The sequence below is a fragment of the Monomorium pharaonis genome, chromosome 7 (assembly GCF_013373865.1).
Source record: "Monomorium pharaonis isolate MP-MQ-018 chromosome 7, ASM1337386v2, whole genome shotgun sequence".
Taxonomy (NCBI): domain Eukaryota; kingdom Metazoa; phylum Arthropoda; class Insecta; order Hymenoptera; family Formicidae; genus Monomorium; species Monomorium pharaonis.
The window spans coordinates 12,106,418-12,130,362 of NC_050473.1; the positions used below are offsets into that span (position 1 = coordinate 12,106,418).

Below are 23,945 nucleotides of genomic sequence, written 5' to 3' on the forward strand. Positions count from 1 at the left end.
ATGTGGCAACAAATGCGTACACGAAGGTGAGAGTAATTACTTTTATTTTTTATTTTTCTAAAAATTCACATTTACTAGTACGTATTACTCGCAGTTAAGAATTGATAAACTGGAATTAAGTGGAAAGTGTGTAAATATACGATTTTCTCAAATCGATTGAACGTTCTGGCGAGACGATCGTAAGAGCTTATGGATTTCGTTCGTAAAGTTTTAGCCACATAGAAAGACGGCGATCGGCCCGTACTTCCGGTCCCGTTCCCCGAATGCCCCATCGAGCGTCGCGACGCATCTTCTAATGGCATTTGCGACGCACGACGGGGGCGGACGTTGTTATTTCGCGCAAATGCGCGCGGCAGAAGCTGAAATTATGCGGTCACGCAAATGGGTATAAAGGCGGAGAGGCGTGGCGATGCTGTGTCGCGGCGCGGCCACGCCGCTTAAGCGGCATACATTATTCAAGCGCTATGAAAGCCCGTGTTTACTGACAAGCCGGCAAACGTATCCGCGTGTGAACATCGGCGTAACGTAACCACGCCCAACGGACGGCCCCCCGGGTCCACGGTTTTACATTTAAACTGTAAACGCCGGCCAATTGGAAATGGCGGCGACGGCGTAATCTACGTGGCGCTTTCTTGGTACCGCTTGGTCGTTAACCTTCGACGACGGCGAATCGGAGAATCCGGCGCGCGGGTGGACCACGTCGAGCGCTACTTTCCAGGATATGTCGCGAGCGTACGCCAAGATTTTGTTAAGTCGCGACGAATAGCCCCCCAACGGACTCGTTCTCGCCGTGCGCGAGTCATTGGGATTCAAAGGATGTCGCGCCCGTGTCATCAAACGCCAATTTTTAATACGTTTAGCCGCGTCAGCTGTTTTCCGTCTGGAAAACGGTTAGGCGCGAGAGTAACCCTTCTTCCTCGGGAATGTCCGGATAAATCACAGAGCGCGCGTAAACCGGAGCGCCCTCTCCCTCCCTCACGCGGATCTGTCCCCAGGAAGGCATCAGACAGTTAAGAGTTTCGTCCATTAACTAACTCCCGTCGTTCGGAAGTCGGGGATCGACTTGGCGGAAGCCAACCGGCGGTTCCAGGTCGAAACACGATGGGATTTTTATTCGTTTCGCTATTGCGCTTAACGACTGTAAAACGCCGGTGCTTTCCCCAACCACCCACACCCCGAATTTTGTCTTCCCTTCGCGCGCGAGAGATGCGCCAACACGATGGTAACCCATTATGACCATTCTCACTGCCACCCGAGCGGGGATCGGGAGTCGTAAAAAAAGGGGGAGAGAAGGAGAGAAAGCATCCCTCCGATATATATATATATATATACATAAGCCACCACTGTGCCAGAATCTTGTTTTGACATTTTACAGGCATTCCGCGACACTCGATCCCTTCCTACACCCGGCGGAGTTTCGTTCACGGGCGGGCTTTCGTTTTCGTCCCAAAGGGATAATGACAGATTCTTCCCTCCCGCGGCCGCTCGACAAATGATAGAGTACGCATTTTGCAGTGAAGCGTGCGCTAAGCTGCTCCCGTCGATGCTTGATATCGCCGATTCTCGTCGGCTATTCGAACGGATATAATTTAACGCGTTACTTTCAAACGTTAAAAATAATACAAATCTAATACGCGAGTTTCGCGTATTTTTCTCACGTGTCACGTTTTACTTGTAGCACAAACGTCGCTCCCCTTCGCGTGAACGCGGACCAAATTGAGACGATTAAAAGCCGACGGTTCCCACCGACGATTGGCAAGGATAAAGGATACAAGGAGAAAAAAAGGGAGGGCCAGCTTCCTTCGTTTCCTTTGACCGTGTCGAATCTATTCCCCAAGAGGAACGGAACTTGGCCGGAGAGAAGCTGAAGCCTAAGCACGCCGAGTAGCCGCCCTCGTTCGGCCCGGGTCGCCGCCGCCGCCGCCGCCGCCGCGGCGAAACGCGTCTGCAGACGTGTGAAAATAAAATTACGTCCAACTTTCGGTCAAATTGGTCGGAATTGGGCGGCGAGGGCTCGCGAGACCCGGGAGTCCCGTGAGACCGGAGATAGCGGTCCCTCGCGCAATACCATCGCATCCCCGGCACATCTTTGGCGATCCTCGAGAAGGCCACCACCGTGGAAGCGCCTTCCGCTACCGCGCTCGACATCCTCTCGCCTCTTTAAGTGCCTGCCCATCAATAATTCAGCAGCGAGCTATGACAAGCTCTCACCCTTAGGTACCCGCCGCCCTCCGTTTCTATGTTTCTCAGCTTCGGATCGTCGAATCGCGTCGTGCCTTAGATAGACCAAAATTGACCGTTGCGTGCTAATAATCGGCTGCACGACAATACGGATCCTCTATATCGAGAATGATAAGGAAGAGTATGTGTTAGTCTGATTTGAAAAACTCTTTTTTTTTTTTTCCAAATGTCAGCAGTGATTCCCGGTATTGGATAATCTCAAGAAATAATGGCAATTTCTTCAGAGAAAGTTGCGTTCGGAAAACGCGAATTTATTACAATATCTAGACAGCGTTTTCGTAGCTAACAAGATAACTTTCAAGGACGGCAGCTCGTACCGTTTTACTTTTAGATTTCCCTCAGTCGCGATCTTGTGACAGAAATGCAAAATTGAAAAACATTTTTAAAGACACGTCCATTGAATATACACGAGAATCATATTGCTCGAGTGAGTTGCGCGGCAATGTAATCGTAACGAGAATCTTCGCAACCCCTTCGCAACCCCCGACGATGATCGTCCCCGAGCTCTTCGATATGATTCCTCTCGGCGACAAGGCGAGAAGTGGGAACGGGTATCGGCAACCGTAGAAATTATAATGCGCGTCGTAGCACGGACTCATCGACTAATTCAATTAAACGATTCATTTGCCGGTCCGAAGCACCACCTGAGGGTACGTCCCGGTTCCATCTGTATTTCCGTGTCCATGGGCGAGTCTGTGTATGTACAAGCGTGCGCGCGCGCGCGCGCGCGCGTTCTCTCCTCGTCGAAGAGGAACACGAGTTGGAAAAGGACGAACGGACCTTCCAACCTATTCCCTGGAGAGTCGTAGCCTCGCGCAACAATACAACGCTCCTAATGTTACGGCTCCAGTTTCGACATAATTTTCTTTCGCGGTCCCTGGAAGCGGGAGACCGGGTGGCTATCGGATGCCCAGTTGCCCGGGCTTTTGTAGCGTTACGGCGAAAAATGTCATTTCCGCCGACCGCCCGATAACCAGGAGCGAAGAATAAGTTTTAGAGCTCCGCGTCGCGATTAGATTCGAGAGCGGGGAATCGTAAATCGGTTCGGTATGCCGCGATTTCGACGCGGATTTCTATACGGGCGAGTTTCTCGAGCGACGCTAATCCGCGAATTCTAAAATTCGTCCCGACGCGGTTAGTCGCCAGAGTGACTGCGAGATATCAGCGAGTTGGCAAACTCTTTCGTAAAGTCGCTATAAAAAAAAAAAAAATAGCTGTCGCTTGTCTTTTGTCGTTTACGTTCTTATTCGATGTCATGAATAATTCACAATGCATCCCTCGCTTCTAGTGGACCAAAGTACGGTCCGCGATTTCATTCATGATGCAACGCTCGAATCATGTCGGGTTTTATAAGCGAGCGCGAAGGGAGTAATGCGACGCGTGTAAATTCGTGGCGTTACGCAATTACATGTAGGATGAGCTCGGGACGGCTCTTGTCATCAAATCCAAACGTGAAAGGGAAAAAACTGCGGTTAGAAACAATTTTTCTAGTCGCCCTGAAATTTCCCATTTACCGATACGCTTATGCTTTCCGGCGACTCTCGCCGTAGGTCAGAGCTAACCGGATGTGTGTACGCTATGTATTCTAATATTCATCGTGATATGGTGAATAACGACACGGGTATGGGGAAATGTTTTCTACGGAACAGTCGGAATCTGAATGGAAGTGGATGAAACGAGAAAAAAAGAAAGCAGAGAAAGAATAACGCCGGGAGCACTAAAGTATCTCGCTGCATCCGCGGACGTAAATCACGACCGCCGTACGCATGCATGCATGCGCTACACACCTACAATAAAACGGAAAAAAAGAGAGAGAGAGAGAGAGAAAAGGGGGAAGGGTAGGGAAGGAAAGAGAAAGAGAGGCGAAGTGTGCGCGACAGCGAGAGGGCGAGAGAGAGAGAGAGAGAGGGGGGAGGTGGGGGAGAGAGATAGAGAGCGGGTAGATAGAGAGTCGGAGGGAAGTTGGCTCCTGATGACGCGCAGATAAGGGAGGGCTTAAAGTCTACGTGATGAGCTTCCCGATGCGGAGGAGCGGAGGTCGAGCCTGAGAACTTTCGGTAAATGCACTTGTAAGAGCTGTTTCTTCTTTCCTTTACATTTTGGACGCGACCCCAAACTCTCCCCTCCGGTATCAAATGTAGTTTACGGCGCGAAGCGCTTTGTCGTGCCTTTTGTCTTTGCGTCGCAGATAAAGCTTCGTAACGTCCGAGGTACGATCGAGATCACCATTACGAAAAGAATAAATAAATATAAGTAAGAAGAATCTAATAATTTTCGATTTAGAAAAATAGGAAATCCGTAATGAAAGAAGATAAAAAAGATTATAATCTGTAAAAGCAGAATGTTTCATGCAATATTCACTTGTATCACTTATTTTTCAAAAATTCTCAGAAACTTCTGCAAAAAAACATTGCATTATACATTACTGAAAAAAAATATAACAAAAAATAAAATTGTTAAAAAGGTACAATTGTAAAGAATTAAGTGATAAAGGGACATATGAAAGAAAGTGATGAACCGAAACTTGAAAACAACGCGAAAGACTCTCCGGAAAGACCGGATTGGCCGAGACGTGGACACCCATTGAAAAGTTAAGTAGCCGACGCTTGGTCGACTAGTAGAGAAAGCAAGGGGTTTCGAAAGGCCTCACGTCCGTGGCTCGCATCCGGATGCGCCGGTGTCTTAACTTCCGGGAACGTGAGCCCATGGCCGTTGCGGGACGCATTCGTGGCGCGACACGGTCACCAAAGTTAGATATAATGACGCGGTCACTGATCTCGTGGAGTCAAAAGCTAATTGTTTCGTGACCATCCAGCTTAATGTATAATAATTTTTGACGTAGATTCGCTTCGTCGTTAAATGCAAATTAGATGGACAAATTAAGCCGGCGCAATCCTCCTCCGGCGAATAAAATGGTCGAATTTCGTAACGCTAATTTTATTGATTGAACTATCGCGATAAGAGCCGCGAGATACGAAAAGGCGCGCGACGACGAGTCGTCCTGCTGTAACGTGTAAAAATAAATTACGCAGATTTTCCCTGGTCCCCAAATGGAATGGTCGACGGTAGTAAAACGGCGATTAAGACCAGCCGAATCGCACCGGAGTGCGATCGGTTCGTTACCGGCGACGTCGGAAAATCAAAATAGAGGTATATATATTGGAGAAGGAAGATAAGGGGCGAAAGGTAACATTGACGGCTCCCCCGGTTGCCCCGTCAGCATCAGCGTTCCTCCGATATCACATCGGGTTTACGGCCGCGGCGTGACGTACTCGTCTGCCCCATTGGTTTACCACCCTTGCGCCTTATACCTACCGCCACCCATCACCATTCCCATTATCCACTCACTGTGACAGAGCTCTCTTGGGACCGTACCCTGTACTACGGGTGGTCCTTTCATCCGATTTCCGAGGGGCCGCGGAAATTCTCGGTGTCAACCGCTCTCCTCGCCGGGTGTACCTGCGTAATTTGTCGAACGCGCGGGACGTGGTTACGTCAAGTGACATAAATAATACATGGCACATCGGGATTAAACGACGGCGTGTCTCTGGAACGCTCGTGTCTTCTCGGGGGATGGTTGTGAAGTTAAATGTCCGCCGTGTAAAGGTATCACGAGTTACGCCGCTACGCGCCAACAGGCATAATCGCTTCGTAATTGCGAATAAAAAAAAAAAAAGATTGCGTATAAAAGTGAATTTATATACTTTTGATGAATTGAATCGATTGATTGAAGCGGTCGATCGATAGACGATACGCGAAACAGGTGGAGCTTTCGCGGGGCGTTCGTGTCGGATCGCGGGTCGATCGCCGTCCAAAAGATTAACGGCGTGATTGATAACTATTAAGCGTAATACATAATTAGAGAAATAAGTATAAGAGAAACAACATGCCCTGGCTCGAGGAGAGGACCCTGACTCTGTTTGTACGGGACACAGAGGTCCGCCGGTACGAACCAGGAGTGCGTGAACGCGGGGTTGATGTTGATCGCCCCAGCGGCCCCCTGATGGGGTCCGCCGACACCGACACCGACACCGACACCGACCCCGACCGGGCTTTGTCGTTGAAAGCCCCCGTAATCCATGGCCACCTGATACGGCAACATTTCTTCGGTGTCGCTTCGCTCACTTATGTTCACTTATCTGACGATTTTCGTCCGATGGTCTCTCGCGACCGCCACTGTTCACTACCCCCCTCCCCCGTGCTGTTGCTGCTGCTGCTGCTGCGGCTGCTGTTCACGGTACACAAACTGTCACGCGAAATACCGGCAACTCGGCGCCCGAAAGGCGGTCATTCGTGTAGACGCGGTGCGTACCCCGACGTCGACCACAGTCCGCACCCCCGATCGAATCCCGGGGTTCGCGCGGCGAAGGGTGGACGAGCGGCCCGTGTACCGCCGGATTGTGTCTCGGGTTCGTGACCGAGCGAGCGGCTAGACGGGACTGTACCGTCCACGGCGAGCGAGACGTCGCGGGCCGAGAGCACCGAGAGAGCGCGGAGGACGAAGGAGTCGGGAGAGAGAGTACGTGAATAACGGGAGCGTGCGCCGAATAACGGGCGGAGTTATCCCGCCCACGAAACGCCCTGCTCGACGAACGATGCTGCTTTCCAGCGCGACGCGCGTCCGCCCACTCACCCTGCCTTATTTCGTCGACGTCGTCCTCGTCCTCGTCCTCGTCCTCGTCCTCGTCGCCGTCGTCCTCGTCTTCGTCTTCGTCTTCGTCTTCGTCTTTCGCTACGATCCCCGTTCTTGCCGTGGTGTTCCACTCTGCTTCGAGCTGACATTGCTCCATCTCTTTCTTTTCCCTTCTCCCTCATCCGTTCCACCTCCCTCCTCCTCTCTCGCCTCCCTCCTTCTCTTTCTCTCCTCTATCTTCCGCGTTACGCGATGCGACGCGATACGATGCAACCTCGTTCTTCTTCATCGAGGATGCCGCGTATCACTCCGGCATGATTCTTTTTTCCTTTTTCTTTTTTTGCGCAATTTTCATTTCAGTATTTTTCCTATCGAAAAGTCGTCGTTAATGTCATACTACTCTTAGATCATTAATATAGCAAAACAGTATATTATCTGATTAATTCTAATCATTGAATTACCATTTGGATGCATTATCGAGAATAAGATCTTAACAAAAAAAAAGAAAAAAAAACATACATTAAGAAACAGCGTTTGCGGCGAGCATTATTCGCCATGATGTCGGCATCGCGAGGTGTCGAGCAGGTATTCAATATTCGTCTCGTGCATATGGAAGCCAGGACTTTCACATCTTCTAACGGATGTCCGCGATGTCTACAAATTCATCATATGCACATACGCGACTTTATAATAACGTTTCGCAACACACAGCAATATTTTTAATTGTTACTTCTTCCAAGTGGAATTCGGAAAAGGAGGAAATTATAAATTAAATTTGTATCCTTTAAATATTCTTTTGTCACTCATTTGTCGTCTAACCTTGGCAACTAAAGAAATTTGGAACAAATTCCACTGAACACATTTTCAAAGAGAAACGGATTGACTCGCAAGGAAAGCAAAATATTAAGGATACAAAGAAATGAATTACGCGAACAAATTGAGTTGAGAACGGTAATTGAACGCATCTGTTGATCACAGAAACGATTTTCTCGTGCATGTATAATCTTAACACAAATCAAGCTAGACAAGTTATTCTTGCATGCCTGGAAATTAGCTGACATCGCTTCAAATAGATTTTCTTTGAAGCTGTAGAATCAATATAACTCGATAATAAGTGTAGAGGTATTCCAACTAAAATGTTAATAAAAAATATTCTTCACAGTAATATATTGTTCCGAATATATTATAATATTATAATAATAAATAAAAATCATTCCATATGTATATATATATATATTTTTTGTACTCTATCCTATCACATTAATATAAGTAAAATTAATATTATGCAACTTGTACATTATTCTTCTGGCAATAATATCTTTTATAATATACATTTAAGCTGCTGCTTTTTCTCAATTTTTAAATTGCTGATATTCTTTTCAACGTAGATATTAAAAAATCTCAGTTACGTACGAAGAAATATGCACACGGAGTGTTATATATGTGTTTCGAAATTTCGGATCGTCTTTTTAAGATATTCGTATTCAGAAATCGCTTGCGCGACGAAAACGGATAGACCGATAGGTTGTCCGCCGTTCCTAGGATCCGACAGGTTCGAAAGACGCGATCGAAGCCTAGGCGCGGGGGAGGGGGGGGGGAGGGAAACGACGATGTATCGGCATTGCTAGATACGACGGGCTCGCTGCGTGTACTTAGCATGCATCCCCGATACGAAGGATTCCTTATTGTATCGTTGCACGTGAGCGTAATGCACAAATATGAACTTGGCTGCGGGCTGTGTTCCTACCCGGGAGCCTCGGTGATAACTCCGTTCTCATAATCATACATATGGATGTCCCGCGCTCGTTGCCTCTTCGATAGCTCGTACGTTTGTGCGTTTATCCGAACGAACGTAACGCTCGTCGCGATTGTCTAAGCTACGTCACGCGCTGATCCCTTTGATTAATCGCGGTTTCCGTGGAAGAGGAAGTGGCACTGAGGAATCGCCACTGAAGAAAACGCCCGCGTTAAATTGCGAAAACCCGGCGCTTTTGCGGTTTCGCGCATTCGCGTAACCGTTTCTGTCGAATTGGCGTTAATCGCGCGCGGATACAAACGATAATCCGAATACGTCCCGAAGCGGCGTTATCGGAACGACCGTGCGGTCGCACAAACTCGGCGGTTAATCGCGCGAGTTCCTTCAATCGGATAATATCGCTTTAACGTACATAACGATCCGTATCTAACCCTTTCTCGGGACAATGTATCAGCGCGGACGCATAAACGTCGGCCGTCGGGTAAAGAAGGGCCCCATTAAAGGCCGCCGCACCCCCGCGGGCCCGCGGACGCGATAAGAGTTATCTCCATTCTCTAATTGAAAGTTAATTGGTCCACCGTTAGTTAGTCGTGCGGGACCCGGCGCACCGCTCCCGGGTCGTCTACCACGGCTCGGGGCGGCAATTTAGGAACACTGTACCGACAATAATGAGACCCTATCTTATGGCGTTACCGCCGACCGCCTCCGCTTCGGGTGGTGTACACGTATTACCTACGGTGTTACGTGCGCGCCAAGTCCTCCCACGTGTTCGTAATAAACTGGCCCGCCACCGCCTCCGTGTAATCGAGAATTTCCGACCAACACGTAGCAAACGCGCCGTACCTGAGAGACAGAAAGATTACGATCGGGGCCTTCGAAGAGCGAGGATCGAGCGCCCGACTTGCGCGCGCTCGAAGATGCACGTGTCCTCTGGAGCGGTTACGCGTGTTGCGCCAGTTAGTGGCGGACTTACTGATTATACCAGCGGAGACGGGGCGAGGGGAGGGGGGAGAGATGATATCGCGTGTAGAAAACCAACGAGCGGACGGGTATTGCGTCGAGAAGTAGAATGCCGCTGATCGTCGATTGTCATTTAAGAGTGGCGCGGTTTAATTTTTAATTACATTAAAGTACGTAAAACTTTCTAACGATATTCAAATAGGAAGATAACAAAAGATGATAATTAAAGGGCAAACAATTGTTTTTTATTATTTGCGCGAAAAGAATCCTGTCCACTCTTAATGAATGATACGAGGGTATAAGGCGCACGCAAATGGAGAGCGGAGAACAGAGATGTCTCGATATCTGTCGCGGATCAAAAGGGCAAGCGCAGTTCTTGCCCGTACGTGGGTACATTTGCCCACGGGGTATACGAGAGATATCCATGGGAGGTATATACCAGGGTTAACGTATATGTAAGCGTATGCGGCTCCCGTAATTTTTCAAATTGCACCGCTGTCATTCACCCTCCCGACTTTACCGTCTCGCAAACGGAAACGCGCTGCTCTCCCGTACCACCCCGCGCGTCCCGCGTCTATCCCTCTTCCGTCTCTCTCCGACGACCTTCCCTCTGGATTTCGCCTGCTCTTCCCGTCTTCGCCTCTCGTGCCAAATTCTCCCTCCGCTCGCCACGGCATAAGGGGGAGCCTGGCTACTAACGAGAAACGAAGTTATTTGAGGGTGCTACAGAAAGGAGTTGGACAATCATAATAATCAAGTACGATTCGCGTTTATTGTTGGCGATTATTGCTCGCCAACCCTCACTCGGAGGTTGGTAAAGGCGCTCTCGCGCGCGTCGCTCCCGCGGCACGGTGGTATAATAAATAATAACAACCGAATGAATCTTCGCGCCGCGGCGCGAAATAAATAGAGTTAAAAAGTTGGCCGATAGCGGCAACTCTCCCGCGAGAGATAAGTCTCTGTGAAATATTTCGAGGCGGCGCGGCGAGCTCCTCACCAGCTTCCGTCGCGCCTCGTAATGGCTAAGCTCGTTTCGCCATCGGTTTTTCACTTAATGAATCTCGTTCCTTTTCTATAAATTTACCTTCTTAAAAATTTACGTGCTTCCGTTTACGTATTTCTAAAAAACTCCATTTCTCCCCACGGTCGATAATAATCGACGCGAGCAGACATAATGCGCAATTTTGGCTCGTAGTTTCCTAATGGAAACAGAAATTATGCCGCTCCGCTCGCCAAACTGCTACGCCTAAACTACAAACGATGATTTTATCGATAACAGATCAGGTTATCGATGGACAGAGTTAGACCGATCGTTTATCAATTACGTTACGCGCCGTATTAAAAATAAAAGAAGCGACGCTTCGGGCGTGCACGTAAGGATCTCGTCCCCTTGTTTCGCGATTCATAATTGCGTTCGGGGTTTCAATTACGTCTGTCGTCGAGAAAGATTAGCGAAACAAATTGCTTTCTCCTACCGTCAGCACCACGCGCACATATTAGCGTAACTTTTTTAACATTAAAGGAAAAAACCGCTCGCCCTAGTGCCTCCTGGAAAAAAAAAAGAGAGCGCTCGTAGTTACACCGTCCTGACACCCTCCCTGTCGCGCTACTTAATTATGCCTTGCCATCTTCGTTCAGGCCGGAGTAATCTCCTCGTCCTCCGCGCTGCTCCTTCCACGACGCAGGCTGCGTGCACGTTCTTGTCGAGAGATATTACCTTTTTTTTTCCCCTCCCCTTTTTAACGCCACGGCGTTCCGTCACCGTCGGTTACACGCGTATTTCATCGACCGACGTTTCTAACGTTACCCAGAATGATCTCGTTGCCGTTATCTTTGAAAAATTATATTCCAGCCTGTCATCGGAGGACTACTTTGAAAATCTGACCGATCGGCCGCAACTGGAGTTGATTAGATTCTATTTACTGGACGCGAGTTTAGTGGTTCGATCCCCCTTCGCTTCCGTCTATTTCATCCCCCTTGTAGCAAATCAACCGGTATACGGATCCCGCAGACCTTTCCTAGACCGTCGCTAATTTAGAGGAAGGAGCGGCCACGTTCAATCTGGCCTGGCAGCCTTTTGCACTATTTTCGCAGTATTTACAAGACGTTGCAAGTCGAAAGAAGATATATATTGCCTCGACATATTTCTTCGTATCGGAAGATTTCCGTCAAAATGTACTCGTTAAGGTTTATTATAAGGTACGAGGCGAAGAGAGGCGACCACTTTTTGAGGGAGGGGAGGGAGCTCTGCTCGTCTTCTCGCAGCGACGACGATGTAAGAATTTCCATTCGGGGAGAAACAATTGTTCCTCCGAAGCGCATTTCCTTCCACGCGATAGCCCTGCATTCTTGCGCACGTCCGAGAGAACATGGCAATTTTTGGACTTTCAGGCGTGCCGTGGCGTAGATTGACAAGCGGCTGCAAGGGCAGAGCAGCCGTACCAGCGGTGGAAAATGGGGCTCGGGGATAGGAAATAACAGGGTCCGGGACCCTATCGGCGAGGCAATCACATCCCCCTTCAAGAACACACTGGCATTCACTGAACTTTAAAATCAAATAATGCCCATTAAAATAACAATACGCGTTCCCGGCGAGCAGGTTAAACATTCTCTCGCTCGGCGCCTAACCCGCTCTCGCTTCTACGTTCATTACCATACGGGATCGGGTTACGACAATTACGTTAAGTATCGCCGTCGCTAATACGTACCGATTCGAGGGGGAGAGAAAGAGAGAGAGAGAGAGAGAGAGAGAAAGAGCGGTCGGATCTTCTCTCCGCTAACCCCCTAATATCTTAATCAAACCTAGAAGGCGGTTTGTTTTCGCGCACCCGTGATTTCCGTCGCAACGGTCAACCCCGGACGAGTCGGATGCTCGCGTAATTGCTCTAGTAACTCCCGTTTTGCGATCAACGATCCGTTGGTCGGTACGTAAACAGTCGCGTTTAGGAAAGACCTGGCGAGACAGGTCTTCGGGGGATTCACCACCTGTGCCAGAGAAACACGGAGATCGTAATCGCGAGTGGTCGCCTCGCAGGATTGACATAACGTAAAACGGCGGCAGGACCTGCCGTGACCTAAGATCGTTATCGCCGCGTTGCACGATGCTTATCGCGTTGTAATATATCGGTCTTACTGTCCCGAGTCTCTCTCTCTCTCTCTCTCGTGCTTTTTCGAGGCGGGCGATGTTACGTTAATTCCAGCGACCACGCGTCGAGCGAAATTTGTCGTTAAATTTCTGTTAATTGATAAATTCGATTCTCTCAGCTTTATCGCTTATATAACCGTCACGTAAATTTATCATAGTGATCGTACGTTCGTCGTGCGCATGGCAATACGGCAGGTTTTGCCTGTAGTCGAGGGTGCCGATATTTATGATAAAACGGCTCCTCTGGAAAGTTCCCCCGAGACTGGGGGAAGCTGCACGCGTTTGATTTATGCACGTTGGACGAACGGTCAGACGCGTTACAACTATTAGACCAACGACCGATCGCCCCGATCGAGCCGTATTACGATATTCTTATTATATCTGTCTGAGTTTCATTAATTTTAATACGGCGCGCTGGCTCGCCACCACCATCGTCAACTGCCACGCGCATCATCAACGAGAGCTGCAAAAGGAACTTGCCTCGTTCGTTATGTAAGTTGCGTCAGAGGTGCAGGCTTTGATCGCACGGCATGACGCCACGTTCCGTAAAAAATGATAGCCAAAATCGACAAGCGTCGTCGAGTCATCTATATGTACGTCGCGATTATTAATTAATTATTAAGAACGAATGAAATTCCGAACCAAAGTTCAAGTTCTACCGTCATCCTGTGTACGGTAGCGCGATATTTAGGCCGACTCAATTCGAAGGAATAATTTCCGTGGACGGACACCATGCGGGACAACGGGAGAGACAAGGAGAGGGACGTTCGCGCTCCCGGGTTGAGAAAGAGCTGAAGCTAGAATGGAAAGGTAAATTTCCACGCGGCTATCAAGCCGCCATGGCGCCGGCGATCTAACGACTCGCGCTGACAACCGGATGCGAGGAGAGGAGAGGCCCGATACTCGCCACGGCGAGTTCCCGCATCGGTCATTAGCATGCAACTCGCGGACGTACATATTTTGGGGAGTCCTCGCGAAGAATACCAATATTCCGCTTTGACATTCCAATAAAACGCGCTCGTTTTGTTTATGAGCTTGTACGCGATGCGTGAGCCTCTGCGTGCGTGTGTGTGTGTGTGTGTGTGTGTGTGTGCGCGCGCGCGCAACCGCACGTCCACGTCGTCACCGTCACCGAGGTGGTTACATCAAAACGCATGAATGGTATTGGAGATTGAAATGGGAACGCGAAGAGAGACAGGGAGTACGGCCGCACCCACACCGATCGGTGCCAGACCGCTGGAAACGCGTTAACGAACGCCATGCCACCCTCTCGGGCCGCATCGAGGCAAGATGTTCAATACGTCGTAGAAGCGTATAGAAGAAACTCGTCGCCGACTATCCGCTAAATCCTAAATCCCCCTAACTTTGTCAGTTTAACACTACGGGGATTTTACGCTCGAGGTATATACCTCTCGCTATTCTAAATGTGCGTCGTTGCAATTTAATGTCGTCGACACGTAGGCGATTTATTATCAAATACTGTCGTCATTTTTTTTTTTTTATATCTCTCACGCGGAAAATGAACGAAAACAAGCTCGCCGGTCGACCACGCGGAGATCGTGATGGAGATAATTGCTAAATTATTATTTCTGTGGGGGCGCGGTAGCCCGACGTCGTAACTAACGCAACGTCGGAAGAAAGCGGCGATGAGGAAGAAGGGGAGAAAAAGATACAGGGCCGATTCGAGCGGGGTATACATTCTCCGCGGAATCTCTAGGCCGCCAGCAGAGAGAACCCGACTTGACGCGATTTTCAATCGTGCGTATAAATCAAAAAAGTTCCCGAACGCCAGGGACACACTGCTACGTACATTACGCTTCGCGTACGGGACGTTCCGCAAGACGAGCTCTCGCTTATAAGACGACTGCGTGCCGGCCGTGATCTCGTTATTACATTGCGGCGGTCCCAACGACGATTCTTCTTCTTCTTTTTTTTTTTTCGTGAATGCTCCGCTGACCCCGTCGTCGAGCTCGAGTCGTCCCGAGTACAAGTTTCGTACGAGATAAGGGAAGGGAATCGGTCGCGCCGAACCGAAGCATGCGCGCCTCGCGCGCCAGTCGACGGGGAAGGAACGAGCGAGAGGAGGATAGCGGAGGTGTCATCGATGCCGCGGGTATTACGGCAATGATTGGTATGCCCGGCAATCGATCTATTCCCCCGCGCGTCCCGCGATCCCCTCCCTCCGCCGCTCGGCCGTTTCCACGGCAGGATATCGAGAATTATCCGGGCACAATGGCATATACACGGTCTCGCATCGCGATCCGTTCACGGCTCTTGCTTATATACTTGCGCATAATACACATTAGGTTTGTTGGTGTGTAGTTGAAAATTGCGCCATTTCCTCGTTACGCCGCGCATCGGACCGTCCAGCCGCAAAACCGCACCGGTGGTGATGCTTTGTACCACGCGGATCCGATTGCTATATATTAAAATTATTGCTACCGCGTTCTGTATAGTAGTCCACGCTTATTGGGCATTACTCGCACTCGTATCCCGCATCGGGAAATATCGTTCGCATCGTAACGACGGCGAGACGAGTCGAGTGGTGTAACTCGGGGAAAGAGAAAAAAAAAAAAATCTGGAATGTGTTACGAAAACTCGTAAAAATATTACTTGAGACGCGCGCGCGCGCGCGCCTCCTCCTCTTCGTTTTCGTTACGCCGTAACGCTTCTGCGCGTGTTTCATCTGATCATCCGCGCGGGGGATGGAAACGCAGGGGAGGGAAAAGGTATAACTGCGAGAAACGTCGTAAAATAGTTTGGTCGGAACGGCGCGAGGCGATATGGTGCTAGAAGAATCCGTTACCGCCTCGTTCATCTACGCTGCGATCTCCATTTTTATGAGCACGAGCGCACGACTACCCGTTTCGGAGGTGTGCAGGGTAACGGCGCGCGGCGCGTCCGGTAATATATTATATTATACCTGCGAGAGTCACCCGCTGCAATACCTTACGTCTCTGTTAAGGCGTCCGAGATCGGAACAGTGATCAGATCTTTCTCGGGGTAACAGTATCGAGGGTGGCGTATAACGGTATCCTACGACTCGACATCTCTCTCTCTCCCTCTCTCTCTCTCCGGCGATATATCGGAATAACAACAAGCGCGTCACAAGACACAATGTTATATACACTTGCTTATTAATCGAGCAAATTCACAGATTCACCGCCGTCGTTTTTTCGCATGTCGCGAAAAAATAAAATATAAAATAGGTACTTTAATTTAATGCGACAAGTAGCAAATGAATGATTTCAGTTATTGGAAAGGGCGCTCATTAATTTCAGATTTCCCACGTACATATAGCTCAAGTTACGTTACAAGAATAGCACGAGATCAAAGTAACATTTTTTAAGTGTAGTACAAATGGTACATCGACGCGACACGCTTCTTACGTACGAGGCAATATGTACGCCGAGAGTAGTATATTTATCATGTAAGCGAGCAATTTAGGGAAGATCATTTTTCACACAGGGTGCGACGACTTTGGATTCCGGGGTGTGTGACTCGGTAAGGGTGAATGGGGTGTTATTGGCCGGCGGGCGAACACCAGACGGACATCACCCTTCGGAGATCTTCGGCCTGACTGATGATTTTTGCTTTCCAGTATCGTATCTTATAGACACGCCATTCGCCGTTCGATCATCCATCGTTTTCGTACGTTACAGTCGCATGATGTGATTCTAATTATATTTTCAGGAGGATCAAGATGAAAATCTATCATTCTACAACGGGGCATGTCGTCTTGAAGAATTTCGCCGCGGATGAGTAAATACACGTTTGTTACGCGTTCAGTCGCTCTACGATTATAGAAGATAATTCCGCTAATTAGCTCCTCTTACCGGGCGCGGCATGCGGCGTGTATGTCAATTGCGCGTGAGGGTAGGAGGACATTTTCCCGCGGGTATACAGATAAAAGAGCGTCAAGAAACGGAGCACGGAGAAGTAACGGCCTGTTAAAGATAAGGAAATGAGGTGTCGCACCCTGCGCGATCCTGGAAAGGCCGGAAGGGTCTTTTCTTCTGCGCCCGGTGTGCCGTACCGGAGCACCCCTTGGAGGATTTTCCCCCCCCCGGTAACGTTTCGGAGCTGTTGGCTGTTGAGCTTCGAATACCTTTACGCTCGGACGCTCGAACGGTCAGCTGACCCTTCCTTCCTTCAATAAAATGCACCGTAACGCCGACGTCTACTCCTCATCGATCGACGGACCTACGTTCTTTCCGGATATGCCTCTCGTATTTTCAAGCGCGATTCCATTCGTCGAGAAACGCGTTAGAAGATTGCGCGTACCGCATAAAATAGTATATTCGTTATACTAGCGAGCATAAACCTCCCGTAGCGGAGTATAATCTTGTTTAAAATTATTTGTATAATGATATGTAGGACCAGCGCGCACTTCTGTCCTTCGACCTACGCTTATAAGTCAGCGCAAATTCGATGCTAGCCAGAGAATTCTTATCTTAATGTAGCAAATAACTGGGGAGAGCGACGGAGAGCGCGGTAGATAACAGTGCCTACTGATCTAATCTCGCCACTGATTTAACTCGCTTCATAATTCTTCAACCTAATCTGAATCCGCGTGTAAGCATTAGGTCTCCCTTATGGGCTTCATAAGCGTGTCTACGTCCGTATTTAAATTAATATATTCCTGTTTCCTACCGAGTCATTTAGAATATTCAGTGCTTCAGACACCTTCTATGGGTTGTAGAAAATATCAAAAATTCTACGAAAATTATTTTTTTTTTAAAGAAATTATCGCGTGAATTAAATGTAATATTTAATATTAATTTTGTAGAGAAATTGGTTTGCTTTTCAATTCGAACGTCACGTTTAATTTGTGTCGATACATTTATCTTTTTTTAATATTCTATAAAAAGTATAAAGAGAAAAAAGAAGAGAAGTTTTTAAAATATTAATATCGTATCCGCTTACCGCCGACAAGACGCAATGTATGCATGATCGCAAAATAGCCAACTTTTTGCGGCTAATCTTGGCAGTTGGCGTTGACAGCCGATTTCGTAAAGTACACTCTGTAACAAGGACTCCTGGCATATCCAATGATTTTTAGGGTGCGACAACGAGGAGAGATTCGGGGATGCGCGAACCCTCAAAATGGTTGACAAGTCGAGCCTCTCCTCCCTCTAACCCCTCCGAAATCTTCCCCTGTGTCTCTTAAAATCGTGAGATTTTCAAAACAGATGCACCCTGCCGCCGTAAAATAGCTTTTTAAACTCCTCGACCGATGTTACGCGTTATAAGGAGCAAGTGAACAACTCCCCCATCTGCTCCTGAATGTTCTGATCCTGGCAGTAACAGTCTTAAAGGACCATTTCATATTTTCCGAGCGATATCCTGCTCCTCCACCGCACTTCTCTCCTCGCTGTAGCGGCGAATATTTATGAGGAGCTTTTATAAATGACGCATACCTATGTATATCGGTATCGGACGCAATATTCATTCGCAACTGTCCATATATATCTTAGCCGTACTATTAAAGAACTCCGTTGTAGTTGTATTATTAGAAATACGCTTTACAATCGCTACTGCAATTTTATTATTTTATATATATCTAACGTTACTAAGCTGTTAAATGTTTTTCACACTTTGTCAAAGGAATTCCTATTATATTAAAAAATGCATACAATTTGTACAAAGAAAATAAAATTATTTCATTTTACTTTTATAATAATACTTTATGTGAAATAATGTATAAATGATTACGCATCGTGTGTATATAGTGTGTGCCATATAGAACATATTGGACGTACATGATAGTATATGTCATCTACAAACTGTCTCTACCATGTGTCCCGCTATATCATCAAGCTCCTACACCGAGGACCCCAAATAAATATAGCACATATTACACTTTAGGCATTAGACCCTAATGGGATTTACGCAAGTCTTAATCAGTCGTTTCGCGCGATCAGGAGTAGGACGTCGCGCGGAAGGGACACATATTACATCTTCATCTCACTCCTTCTGTTAAGGGAAAAAAAAAAACAAAAGAATACATTTATTTAACTATTAATGCATACAACGTATATACGCAATTTTTAATGTATTTAGTTCAAACATTTTCAAGCAACGCGTCTAAAGTTTCGTTCGTATTTTTATTACATCATAATCCAAACAATTATGATACGGATAAACAATTAATTTTTTGTTCTTTATGCAAATAATACAATATAAAGTTTTTAAGATGATACAAAATAATAATAATTCTTGTTTATTTCTCGTTTAACGTAATACCTTTGTAAATGGACCGATTAATTAAAAATATCACACATTATTTGTTAAACATTATCTGTGCATCTTCTCTTTCGACTAAATGAAATCTGCAGTACCGACGAATAAGAGAGCAATCAGGTTCACCGGTACAACTTGAAGCCGTGCGGTGGCAGGCAAGGCTGGAGGCTGGAGAAAGGTATACTCTCGAGTTCCTCACGAAATAAAAACGTTACGGAAAATACGGATGTTAAATTCGAATTACGTTTTAAATTAAAACTTGTAAAATTGTAATTAATTGTAAACTTACGAGCTGTCAAATTCTTTTTTTTTTTTTTTACATGGAAAATTTACAAAGAATCCGAGATTCCAAAATTCATTTCGAGCATCAATTTTAAAGCATGAGTTTTTGTTAAATTTTATTAATTATTTGTTTCGTTATATAACGGAGGAATAAAATGCCTCTACATCTGTTTTGTTGCAGATATTACGAGACAAAACGATTCACACAATATCGGCTAAACAAGATCCAAATTTCTTAATTGAGCTATCAAAAATGTCTTCGTTAGGGGAGGGTGCAAAGTGATCGTAATAGAGGCGCTTTTACAACGCTCAATCTCGGAAACGCGGTTCGTGCTTCGGTACTGCGTGTCACGCAATTACACCCTAGCCTTGCCAGCACGACGGTGTCGCAGCGGGGTATTCCGGGCGATGAAAGGGGGGAACGTGTAATCACGCTAATTGAGTGTAGATAGGCCTCGTTGACGACTCCTTCATTACGCCGCAAGAAGGGTCCTGACCGCACAATTACCCACTAAGTTCAGCGCTTGTCATCTTTCTGTGCCGCGGCGCGAAGCGGTGCAACGATGTCTCCGATATCGGTGACAAGCTGCGGAAATCGAGAGCGAGATCACGGGGGGACCTATTTCGCCTCGACGCGAACTTTTCGCGAAGGAAGCGGAAGAGCATGTATCTCTACAGGTCTAACAAGATACGTCTTTGGTTATTTCGACAATTTTTAATTCTTACGTCCGAGTGTCGTTTCCAGTATTTCATCTATCCCTGTTGCAACAAAGCCAGAAAATATCCTGGGCATTTTTATCCATTAATATTGCACACGGCGATGCGAATCATTTCACGTAAGACCCCCTATTTATTAGAAAAATGGTCAGATTCACGAAGGCTTTCCTTATTAAGTTCACACTTTTCGCAAGGGCGAAACACCTCTCGGGAATACCAATGAGTTACCGGTATTCGGGATGTCAGTCCACCGAGATGGCAAAAGAAAGGGCAGAGGGTGTAAGGGGCCGTAAGGGCTCGTTCGATCCGTAAGGAGGGTGTTGTCGGGGGCTTAAGAGTCGATTCGTGCCTTTGAACGGTTACAAGCGAACGGGGATGTAGCGTAGCGTCCGCGACGCGAGGCACGCGAACTCCCGCGGCGTGATTGATCACCGAGTCCTCCCATTTCGTCGCTTTCGTCGATTCCGCTATTTAGTCTTCGGACTAAATGAATCCTCGATGCTTCACGTTCCGTCCGGCATCGTCGGTTTTAATTGACAGCGTTTCATAAGTTAAGAGAAACATGAGGTTCGCGCGACGCGGGAGAAAAAGAGAAAAGGGAGAGAACGAGAGAGAAAGACGGAGAAATAGTTCCTTTTCGATATAGCGCGCGCTATCTCTCGAAGATATTCGTCGTCTCGTAATATACATCTCGGCGAATCGCGGCGCACCAGCGGGTGACATAAATTTCACCAGCGCCGGTGACTTCGAGGGGGAGGGGGGGGGGACGGCGTGTCCGAATTTGAGCGAAAACAGAAGTCGAGGAAATAGCGGGCGCGATATGGTGAAGGAGGAGGGAAAGGGGGAGGGAGAGGAACCAGCTGGCTCTGTCTTGTCGGAGGCATTAATCATCGAAGTATCTAAATGACGGGATTCCGATGTATTACCATATAAATGACATCATATTTCTGGTCAGGTTTCCCCAGTTTGTCGGGTCGCTCCGACGTGATGTATGGACGACGGCATATTGGCGGGACCGACCCACCCGCTCCGCGCGTCACCCCTATCAGCCTCGGACTCTTACGCTATCGTTCCGCCTATCGCGTATTGTCCTACGTCACCACGTTCCCGCCACGTTCGTTTCGCGTTTTGGCGTCGTGCGGAGAGCCAACGATCTTAACACGGCCGCGCGCAAACGAGTTATCCGAATCGTGCCAATCTGCCGCGGCCGGTCGTCACTCGTCGTAGCGGAGGAGGAATCGCGTCCTTTCATTCCGGGGGCGCGCGCTCGCGCGCGCGTCCCGACGAAATCGAGATTAGTTTTCGACTTGATGGCGATACGCAATTATGCATCAAGCCCGGGTACGCATGCACCGCAAACTGGCCCGGCCAAGCGGCCCGGCGCGGGTACATTTCAATTATTAGAGGGAATTACTACGAGCGTCCATCATCTTCTATACTTATTTTCTGCTCACGACCACTACGACCACCGCCGCGGCAAAGACTAAACCCGGCTCTATGTTTCGCCATGGAGATGATCCTATGAGGTTATATGCGAGGTAGGCATCATCAGAGCGCATCATCAGAGCGGTGAGAAAATAGCCTTCAATTGTGATTACAGGGGCGGCTTGGGTTCGCCTTGGCTCCGCTCACTGACTGAATCCGTCCGTCCGTCCGTCCGTTCGTTCTTTCGTTCGTTCGTTCGTTCGTTCGTACCTCAGTAGAGTTACGTTGCACGCATCCGCGTGTGGGAAGGTGAACCGCGATTTAAGTAATACCGCTCGATATACACCGCCCGCCGCTTTCCTCTCGCGAGCCTTATCCCGAGCGAGCTCTAACCGCTCGCTTTCCCGCTTTTGAAACAAGAAAATACCAAGAGGGAATGAACCTGAGGATTTTTTCGCGCGTGTATAACGGCAATCCGTCGAAATTCTTGCACACCGAGGAATGTGATATCCCGAAAGGGACGCGAAACGCCGCGAGACGTGGGGAGGAAAAAGGTACGGGGTAACGCGACAAGAAAGTTACAAGTATGACTAAGCAAGAAGGTAAGGAGGATGTGACACAATGACTCCCATTGGAGTGATACCGTAATGAAGCTCCTTGCCTCGGCATGCCCTGGACCCGCCGCTCCCTTCGCTCCCCAGGCGTACCGCATTACTAGATTAGACGGAGACCCTTAGTAAGTGCACTATTCCCTTAATCCCAGCGATACTTTCGGAAGTGCGTCCTATATAATAAACAAAGGCGACTTCTCTCCTTCCGAGGTGAACATACGGTCGGGACCGGTCGGGTCCGTAAGCGACGAGGATCCGGTAACACACGCGAAATTACGCGTGAGATATATGTACTACGACGAGCAAGGTCGGTTAATCTCGCGATTCGCGCAACCCACGCGAATCGTGTTACGGCGAGCGTAATGGTGAAATCGTAAGACGCTTGGGAATTCCTTCGCAGAGGCGAGGAAGTGGACTTTCGCGCGGAATTAAGTTTTCTCTAATGCCTCTTGTTCTCGCGGGCCTAATGCGCTCTCTAAGCCGCGGCAAGAGAGAGAGAGAGAGAGAGAGAGAGACTTCAGGTTAATGCTCGGTGCTCGGATTTGCGCGAGGACTTCCTCGTAAGCTGGCTAACGCAACTTTGTGGTATAAAAATATCCTTTAAGACTCTCGCTCGAGCGTCGGGCGTGCTCGTTCGTATACATTACTTTGAGCGAAATTTCCTTTGTCAAAGAACTTGTTGCACCCCTATCTACGCGGCGAATTTCTTCGTTCTAGAGAGGGGAGGGAGAGAGCGAAAGACGATTTTTAGAAAATATACACCGAGCGCAAGACGCAGATTAAAAACTAAAAGCGAGTTAGCACATCGTCGTACGTCATGAAGAGCTGATCAGCGGTTTATATTTCGCTGGTACACCTTTGCCGGAGCTTGTTCGGGTCGAGTGAAAGGAAACGGACAGAAACACGCGCGGATTAAATTAATTACAGAGGCAAGAACGCGAGCAAAGCGCGATCATAAACAAGTGGGATGACCGGCCGATCATTAGCTCGATAATCTTGATAATGACGCGCGAGATGCTCTCGTCGATGCACGTGCACTTGCCACGCTTTCCCGCGAATCTGCGGGATACCTGGCGAAGCACTCCTTCTCGAACGCGCGACCCTTTAAACGATGCATTGAGCAGCCCGAGATACAAGAATTGATGCGTTATACTGATAATGTTGAAAATGTTGTAAACTACGACCACATTCGAGAGAGCCAGAGCCGCAAAGAGTCGTCGGCGTGCCGCTGCAACTCCAGGTGATATTAATTCTCTCCTCTTAGACTAGAAGAAAATTCGGCAGATAGGACGCGGATAAGAACGGAGGAAGGATCCGGTTTATGTTTGTGATGAAACGTAGCTCTAACGACCCGGTAACATACGGAGGTAACTCGAGACTGCGGCAGACGACGGTATCGTCTCTGACATCTATGTCAGCGAGTCAAGAACAACGGCTCGTTCGAGATCCTTGCGTGTACCGGGTGACGAAACAAGATCGCACGTTACGCCGGTCGATTGCGAAATATCGTTGTCACGATCGCGGATTCGAAAACGCATGTTCGATCCTCGAGTGACAATTTTTTACTGACATTTAGTCATTTGAATTTTAAAGGGATAAATGTACGTTATTTTAACATTCGTCGCAATTGCACACGCGGAAGATTGATGCCAGTATTACGACGTAAGCAGCGTAGAATATATTGAAATTTTCGGTGCGAGATATAGAAGCCAGGAAGACGTACTAGGTAAGGTAATATGACGCGTGGAGATATGGAAAGTTGGTACATGTTATACGTAATAAAAGAATAAACTCGTTGGTATATAGGATCGTAAAGTTGCCGCTGGCTTATGCGCTTATGCTGCTGCTTCGTATGGTGTAACGTGGTCTCTCTCTCTCTCTCTACCAAAGTTGGTGAAGACGCAATACAATTTTTATCTTAGTATCGCATTC

The 23,945-nt window shown here is 48.0% G+C and overlaps 1 protein-coding gene across 7 annotated transcripts in view; it reads right to left on the bottom strand.

Annotated features, from left to right (window-relative positions):
- LOC105832359 (protein trachealess) overlaps positions 1-23,945 on the bottom strand; it is a 76,494-nt gene that overhangs the window by 13,645 nt on the left and 38,904 nt on the right. Inside the window, exon 1 of one of the 7 annotated variants that reach the window (XM_012673225.3) lies at positions 6,195-6,363. The exons of 5 other annotated variants lie outside the window; for them this stretch is intronic. In XM_012673225.3, coding sequence (XP_012528679.1) covers positions 6,195-6,343 — 149 coding nt within the window. In that variant the 5' untranslated portion in view covers positions 6,344-6,363. Of the gene's footprint in view, positions 1-6,131; positions 6,364-23,945 lie in introns of those variants that run through there. One more of the 7 variants, XM_036289293.1, reaches the window with a different exon arrangement.